This window comes from Palaemon carinicauda, chromosome 6 (assembly GCF_036898095.1).
Source record: "Palaemon carinicauda isolate YSFRI2023 chromosome 6, ASM3689809v2, whole genome shotgun sequence".
In the NCBI taxonomy this organism is placed as follows: Eukaryota; Metazoa; Arthropoda; class Malacostraca; order Decapoda; family Palaemonidae; genus Palaemon; species Palaemon carinicauda.
This window is the reverse complement of record NC_090730.1, coordinates 61445850-61454705: the sequence shown is the minus strand read 5'-3', so window position 1 is coordinate 61454705 and position 8856 is coordinate 61445850. Positions and strand designations below refer to the sequence as shown.

General features: G+C 37.7%; 1 protein-coding gene across 1 annotated transcript; it reads left to right on the top strand.

Annotated features, from left to right (window-relative positions):
* The first annotated feature begins 5269 nt into the window (after nucleotides 1–5269).
* On the top strand, nucleotides 5270–6661 carry LOC137643021 (uncharacterized). Its single transcript, XM_068375874.1, has one exon. The coding sequence runs from the start codon at nucleotides 5270–5272 to the stop codon at nucleotides 6659–6661; it is 1392 nt and encodes a 463-aa protein (XP_068231975.1).
* Nucleotides 6662–8856: the final 2195 nt, after the last annotated feature.

The following is an 8856-nucleotide window of genomic DNA, read 5'->3' as shown; positions in this document are numbered from 1 at the left end:
TCGGGGTTACCGATGGAGGTCCCAGTGCCTGCTCTATCACCACGTCCGTCATCACCGCTTCCTCGGCTACTGTTTGTGATATCATGCAGGGGGGCATCGAACTCCCTTGTCTCCCCCTTCCTATGTTTCCTTTTCCTCGGATGTTGGGTGGGGGGAGTTGTGCATGTACCACAGCCCGCCCCCACTAATTTTTTTGCCGAGCCTTCTTGAGATATATCACCGTAGGCCTGACAAGTGTAACAGCTGGGGGATCCTTCGATGGGCACTCCACTCGTCAGTACCCTTCTCCCCCACACTACCAACATTTGAAGACTTTGCTAATCTGCTGACTGCATTCCCCCTTACCTCTCTTCGGGGGTCGAGTACCTTTCATGGCTGCCTACTTCTCGGAATCGGGCCAGTTATTCTCAGTCATTTTTTCTTATGGCAAACTGTCTAAAATGTTTTGTATTGCGGTCACTACATCTGCTAACGAGCGATTGTCATCGAACAAATAACTACTTATCACTTCCTGGGAGATTAGCACTCCGGATAGCAAACAAATCGCAATCGTGAAAAATGTGAGTTGCAAAACTAAGAAAGGATTTAACATTCCGTATTTTGCGTTTGTAATTTTCTTTTATGTGTCCCTTTCTCGCATAAGGCAAGGCATACTTCTCATTTAAACGTCGTTTTATTTCCATATAACTTTTTTAAACTGTCTTGCGGCCAACACATTACCTCTAATGCCGGAGTATCTTTCAGCAATCTAATAACTTGAATAGCTTTTTCTCTTTCTGACCACCCATATGTAGCTACCTCAAAGTTTCTCAAAAACCCTTCAATCCATTGAAATCATTCGTTAGGCTGTTGATCATCAAAAGGCCTAACACTTGCCTGGAGTTCTGGCAACTTTTGATTTACGATGTACGTATCTTCACTCATATGAACTTTCACTTGTGTGCATTTGAACTTCGTCCATATACGTCGGATATTCTGTGGTTGGGCGCCACTCCTGTTTTTGTTCCACCAACAGTCTGTTTATTATCTGTTGTAAGTTATCTAACTTATTTCCCAATTTTGGCATTCTAATTTACCGTCCATATTCTTCATCGGAAACGCTACATCCAACTGCTCCTTCGTTCTCATCTCCTGCTGTAGCAGCGTCTGTTAAGTTAGTCCTTGTGTATCTAGGCATCTTGAAGTTTTACTTCACCGGCTCAAAGAACAACATCCCTCACAGCATACACAAACAGCCATATTTTTACACCTGACAACAATATGACCCATGAAGACAGATAATGAGACATCGGAATATAGGTTTTTTTTCATTAATTACAAAAGGTTCGTTCGTAAGTACACTGTACACAACTACCCTCTCAGGTGAAGGACTAGTCAACTCGAGCGGCCAAAGGTAACTAAACTCCCTTCACTCCCAAAATGCAATCTTTGCAAATACATGCTGAGATATACGTTTTTGTGGAATATCCATGAATATTGAGTTCATTTACCTTGATGTACTACACTAATCTCTATATATGAAGTAGGACACACATACATGTGGTGCCTGAAGAGGTAGTTTTCAAAAGTGTTCTTGCTTATCCCAGCATACATGACATTCTTCAATTTGATGAGTAGAAATATCTTTTTTCCTTTGCTGTTGTTGTAGTTTGAACAGACCTCATGTCTTCTTTTTTTTTGTGTGTTTTAAATAAACTGGACGATAACAATGTGTGGTTATGATGATGTTTAATGTATACGTAAAATGTTGTGGTAATTTTGATTTGTGTGGCAATACGTATAACGTTGCTGAGTGAATCTAAAAGCAATCAGAGGCTAAATAGGTCAGGTGAAATCCGTCAAGCGGACGCTATATTATTCCTGTGTTATAAGATTCCTGGTTGCTAGGGCTGGGGTGGTTCCCGAATGGCAAGTGGCTGCGTGATTGAAGTTCAGCCTTGAGGATAGACAGTGTTAGAGAATGTGTAGATGTGAATACCTTATACTTAATTTTATAAGAGAAATGCAGGAAGTTTAATAATTTTCTCGGGAAAACAGCAAGTGGCCACCAGTTGATAACCTAGTTGCAAGTGTAAGTGTAGTAGTGATTTGAAAATAAATGATGAAACGGTGGTGGTGAGTTGTGTTCCGAGATTGTGCTATAAACCCGGAAAAGTATATATATATATATATATATATACATATATATATATATATATATATATATCACAACTCAAAAGTTACGTTAATTCCCTTGCTCAGGAAGTTTCCTCCTTTATATTATATAAAGCTATTACAAATGAGAAATACCTTAAGCTCTAAGTTTATTACGGAACTCCCAGACGGTAGTATACAAACACACACACACACACACACACACACACATATATATATATATATATATATACTGAATATCCAAAGGACTGCTTATGTTACACTCAATGCAAAAACTGGTTGACTACTTTACTTCTAACATGAACTATTCTAAAACCCACCTCTCACTTTGGCTCTTTGCCAGGAATGCAAAAGAAGTACTGAAATAAGTATTGGTGATTCAAAGAAAGCAAACTTTTACAGAAATTAGTAGATTTTATAAAAATAACAATTTAAAATAACACCTAAAATAAATCACTTTTAATTCATTTCTGAATTAGACCTTACGCTTGTGACAAACACTTCAAAAATAATACTTGATTCAATAGAAATTAATTTATGAAAATGTTAAATTTGGACCAATAATGAAAAAGCTAACACTTTAAAACTGTATTGAATAAACAATAATGACATACATTTACGTAACTGTTCCTTTCCCGTCTCTCGGTTTACCCAAGGTTACAGAAGAGTTAAGCAAAAATTTTATTGCACTTAACTTTAACCTAATTTCGCAGACCCAGTTACAAATAATCTTCAGTATAAATTCATCTATAATACTCCCAATATTCTATTCACTTTTTCTTTTTCCTACTAAGAGAGGTAATGAACCAATGTTTCACGAACACTATACACTCTTGAGGGAAAACATTATTCCATTCGAGAGAGGACCATGGTTGAAGAGGTGCTAGTGTGAGGATTGGCTGGTTTTCTCAATATCAGGCTTGATCTCTCTGTCTATTTTTTTGTACATGCTAGGCCCCTTCATGTATATATATATATATATATATAGATATATATATATATATATATATATTTATATATATATATATATCTATCTATATATATATATATATATATATGTATATATATATATATATATATAGCCTATATATATATATATATATATCATCTAGAAACTTTTAATTCATCAAAATAGAAGCGTTGGACATGGTCTGGGCTAAGGTCACACAATGTCCCGTTGCCAGCTCGAGAAAATGGAAGAAGGGTACTACCGATGCTTGGCAAGGTAACACTCTCAGCTAACTTTGTCCCCTCCTCTCTTACCATTAAGAAAAGAAAAAACTTTGGTCTAGAACCTTCTTGCATTTTCTAACCATAGGGAAAAATGAAGAAATCCTTGTGCTACTTCGTGAGTGTTACACAGCATACCTTATAAAGTTTTCAAAAGATGTCGTAATAAAACTACGTTAAATAGAATTTCAATTCTTTAAAATAACGTACATTTACGCATATGAAACTGGAAAAAATAACATGTAACTTGCATACATTACTTGATCCTACATGAGTGGGACCTACCTTACGAGCTGGCTATACAACTCTTGAATACACAAATAAAATATATGAATAAAATAATCTACTCTCGTGTCAACCATCTTCATAAGATAGCTTCCATCAAAAAGATTATTCATTCCGGGCCTGAATCCATTGATTCATTCCAAGACAGAGAATATGCAAACACGTTCTCTTTTCCTGATATATGCTTTACATTAATACAATATAGTTGCAAACACAACGACCATCTACTTAACCTTTGATTATTATTCTTCATTTTATTAACATAAGTTAAATGATTTTGATACGAATAAACGGTAATTTTTCAATCTGTGGTCTATTTACATCAACTTCAAACTTCTTTATAGCTGTGATTAGCGCTAGTAGGTCATTTTCAACTGTCGAGTAGGCTCGTTAATGCGTTTTTAACTTCAACAACATAGAGCAGATGGGGTGAAGAATTTTCTATTTGCCTTCTTGCAATAGGATAGCTCCACTCCCATTGTCCGACGCATCCACTTGGATAAGGAATTTCCTGTAGAAATATGATGCTTGTAGTATCTGTTTCGATGAGTTAATATGTACCTTCCTTTAGCTTTTGCTTCAACCTGTTGTTTCGATAACATAGGTCAGGTCTCTGATCTCTTCCAAAATCTGGAACGATTCTTGGAGCTTGTTGGTGAGAGGGAATCTCCTTATCGTTGTGAAAACAAACTCCTGTTGTTCTACCACAAACTGTCTGTTCTTAATTCTCGTACTATACCTTATCTTCTTTTTCCTTGGCTTGTTTCAGGTTTTCTTGAGAAAGCTTTCGTATCTCGCCTATCCTTTTCCTCAATTTTTTTTTAAATATTCTCCGTCCATTTCCTATCGATCTTTCCTTTTTTTTTCAATATTTTAATCAGGCCTCTTATTTCTCGTCCAAACGCCACTTCATTCGGGCTACATCCCATGCTTTCTTGATAAGCATTCCATACCTCAAATAACATCCACGGTAGTTCGATGTCCCATTCATTTCCTGTTTCATTGCAGCCCTTCTTTTACATAATTCTTTAGGGTTTGATGAAATCTCTCTCATGCACCATGGGTGTCCAGATGATAGGCAATAGACAGTTATTGTCTCATATTTACTGGTTTCGTCATATCCTGAAACAATTTTGACGTGAAATCTGTTTCTCAGTCACTCTGAACTTTTTCCGGAATACCAAACTGGGTATAAAAGTCTAGTAACTTATCGGCGACCGATTTGGCACTGATGTTCCTGACTGGTATGGCTGCTGCGTAGCCCTTCAATAGACACATCAAGATTAAAATTTATTTGAGGTCTTTCTTTGTTCTCGGTAAGAGTCCCACGATGTCGATCATCCCCTTGCCGAAGGGTTCTCCTCCTACTTCAAGAGGGGCGACCGACAAATGAGCGGCGAATCAGTAGTGAGAGTATTCTGAAAGAGCGACAAAATATACTATTAAAAGAGCGGACGACCTGACTGCCTCATTATCCTCCCACCTCCCATCCCTATCCCCTACTTCGTTCCGGGGTCAGCCAGTTAACCTTGTCGGTGACCTCCATACAACTGGTCAGTGTGTCTGGTGATTCCACCCAGTACAGTCAAGTCGTGCCAACATGGAGTTCACCATTACAGAAACTAACAAGGGAAAGAAATGCATAATCTATGAAGGTTACAAGTTTAGAGTCGACACAACATTAAGTGATGGAAGTTTTTCATGGCGGTGCACAAATGGGAAGTGTAAAGCTCGAGTGAAAACAGACTGTGAAATAGGTAGCATTGTCCCTGTGCAGTTGCAGCACAATCATGAAAATGATGAGAGAAAGCTTGAACGACAACAACTACGTACTGCAGTGAAAAGAAAAGCAAGTGATGACATGACAGCAAGGCCGGCAAAAATAATTAGGACAGAACTTTGTAAAGTTACGGAAAACAATCTGCAGTCTGGTGATCTGAAATGTCTGGCACAATCAATATACCGTGAAAGAAGGAAGCAGTATCCTGTTTTACCTAAAAATCGTGAGGAAGTTCATCAAGCGCTTGAATCTATGAATACCACCACCAGCAAAGGCGAAGAGTTCGTGTTGGAAAATAACCCAGACACAGGCATTGTTATCCTGTCATATACAACAAATCTGGAATTTCTGGTAACTTCTGCAGAGGAGATTTTTATTGACGGGACCTTTAAGAGTTGCCCAAAATATTTTTATCAACTGTACTCTATCCATGGCCTATGTAATGGCCACTATATTCCTTTAGTATATGTTCTTTTACCAGGTAAATCGGAGGAGATTTACCGAACCATGTGGAAATGCTTACATGATATTTGTGTATCAAAAAATCTGCAACTGCAACCCACTGTAATACACGTGGATTTTGAATTCCCCATACTCACTATCCTGAAAGAAACTTTTCCAGATGCAATAATCAAATGCTGTAGATTCCATTTAGGGCAGGCGTGGTGGAGGAAAATCCAAAACCTTGGCTTAAGTAAAGAATACAAAGACAAGAACAGTGACATAGGACAGTGGTTAAAGCTATCTTATGGTCTCCATTTCATTGATCCTGCTGATATTGAAGACTGCTTTATTGAGGAACTGATGTCATGCGCACCACAGAAAGAAAAATGTACTAATTATGCAGACTATCTCGTTGATAACTATGTCACACCTCATTCCATGTTTCCACCAGTGCTTTGGGCTGAAGTACCCTCTAACGACAAACGCACAAACAATGCGGCTGAATCCTTTCATGCGCATTTCAACGCACAATTTTACAAAGCTCACCCAACCATCTTCATCTTCATGGATGTAGTCAAGAAGCTCCAAGCAACAACGTACTTGAAAATCAGAAGTACCGGCATGCCAGCTGTCCCAAAGAAAGTGGATAAGGAGAAGTGTGAATATGCCATAACTCAGTTCGCCAAGTACAAGTCGCAGGATATTAACCGACGTCAATATTTACAATCTATGGGTTGCAGTTTCATGGCAAGAACTGATTTGATGTGAACGGAAGATATGATGTGAACACACTTAAGTGACGAAAATACGATCTGAACTCATTTAAGTGACGAAGATATGATATGAACCTTTAAAACCTTTAAAACCGCTTTAAAACAAAATATTTTCCTGCTCAAAAGCCTACTTCCACCTCCCCGTGGTGAGCAGGGGGCAACAGGTATTTACATCTGGCTAACGGAAGAGGTAATTAAGACGCTCATCTGTTGTAAAATGTAGCCGCTCTTTTAATAGTAAATCTGTCGCTCTTTCGAGAAAATGTTGCCGCTCTTTTAACATATAGTTTCGCTCTTTTGTGAAACTCCGTTCAAGAGGGTGTAAGGGAGCTTTCTTTATGTACTATTACTAGACTGGTTTCCATGTTTCGTTGAATACTCAACGACACTTGGTCAGAACGACGGTTAAAACTTCATACATGAGGAGGATTTACTACAGATAATATTATAATCTTTACTCAGCGAAGCGGTTCTATCAAGTTTCCTCACCTGTCTCTCTCTCTAGTACGTTCGAATATGTCCTGGAATTCCTAGTAAATATAGTTTCAGTACTATCAGTTCTTCTAATACAGTCGTCTCCCTCACTTTGGCAGCCTTTATCTATCTCTTAAAACATCAACATACCTTATAAGTGTAATCCAGGAAAGTCCTTTTCTCGTCTGCCCGCAAATTTTGGAATCTCTCATTATGATATTCAGGGTTCCTCCGATACACTTGCAGCACACTCACTCCTCTTAACTTCTTGATACTCCTTCCTCTGCATATGAAACAAGGCAAGATACACACTGCGTCCTTTTCCAATGGAGACACTCTGCAATAGTACAATCCATTTATATGCAGATAATTCCTTCATCGACTTGACCATTTGAAAATTATCAAAGAATTTATCGGGGTCTTTTGTGAATTTCGGGATTAACCTATGTGCAATCATCACATTATACATGGGATTGTGCATTGCAGGGGTCACACCTGTCTGTTTTGATGACATCGTTGCACGAGCATTCAACAGTTCCAATTCCATTGCATGTCTTGTTTCTTTTCTCTCTCTTTTTCTTGTCTGTCATCCATTTTCTTCACATGACTTGCAATTTCTCTTGCCTCTTCTCTCTTTTTCTTCCGGTGCTCTTTTTTTTCTCATCTGGCTTCCCTTTCCCGTGCATGTCTTGCCTCTTCTATCTCTTATTCTTCTCGTCTTGCATCTTCCCACTCACTTTCTTCCCAGTCTGCCATCATCTTCAACTTGACAAAATTCTCTTCGGCTGCAATAAGTCTAATCTCAGCCTCTACATTACTTTCTACTTTCATTCCTTCAGTTCTTAGGTCAACTGATACTTGCTTCTCTACAAATTTTTCTTCAGCTTTCTCGAATAGTTTGTGAGCTGCTGCAATATTTTCTTCCGGCGACTTTCCTGAGTTTATCAGCCCTTCTAAGTCTAGACACTTGATTTGGTCTTTAATCATTCCACTTGTTGCAGGGCCGCCACATACCATCAAAATAAAGAGCCACTGAGCTCTAGTTACATCAGCTTCCAACAATTCCTGAACTATTTTGTTTTCCAAAAACTCCTGTACATTTAATTGCTCCATCTTGTACCATACAAGAAATTATTCCTCTCGAAAAATATATCCTAACAGAATACAGAATTTTATCAAAAATAAACTGGTCGAACCTTTAATCAAAACACGGCCTTTTTATCAACAATGTTTATAACAGACTCCTTTGATCCCGGGTCTGGTCAACGAAAAAGATGAAATGTGACTAGCGAATAACGTAAATCAACAGGCTCCCAAACTCACCTCCTCTATATTATAAAAGTCTGATACACAGGAAAAATACGTCTAGCTCTGAAAATATTCCCCAACTTCCAGACAGTAGTATATATGAACACTGAATATCCAAAGGCCTCTTTACGTTAACATGAACTTTTCTTAAACCAACTTTTTACTTCGCTTCTTAGTCACGGATGCGAGGAAAGTAGTGAAATCAGTTTTGGTAATCAAAATAATGCTAAATTTTGAAAAGAATATATATATTCTATAAAGATAACAATTCAAAATTAACATAAAAAATAAATCACTTGAAATTTATATCTGAACTAGACCTTATACTTTTGATGAAACCCTTTAAAAAATACAATCACTTGTTTCACAAATAATTAATCTAATGATAATATTCAACTTTGAGGGTTA

What these genes read in the sequence shown, in the direction of transcription:
- LOC137643021 (XM_068375874.1), top strand. Translation starts at nt 5,270, where the DNA reads ATGGAGTTCACCATTACAGAAACTAACAAGGGAAAGAAATGCATAATC.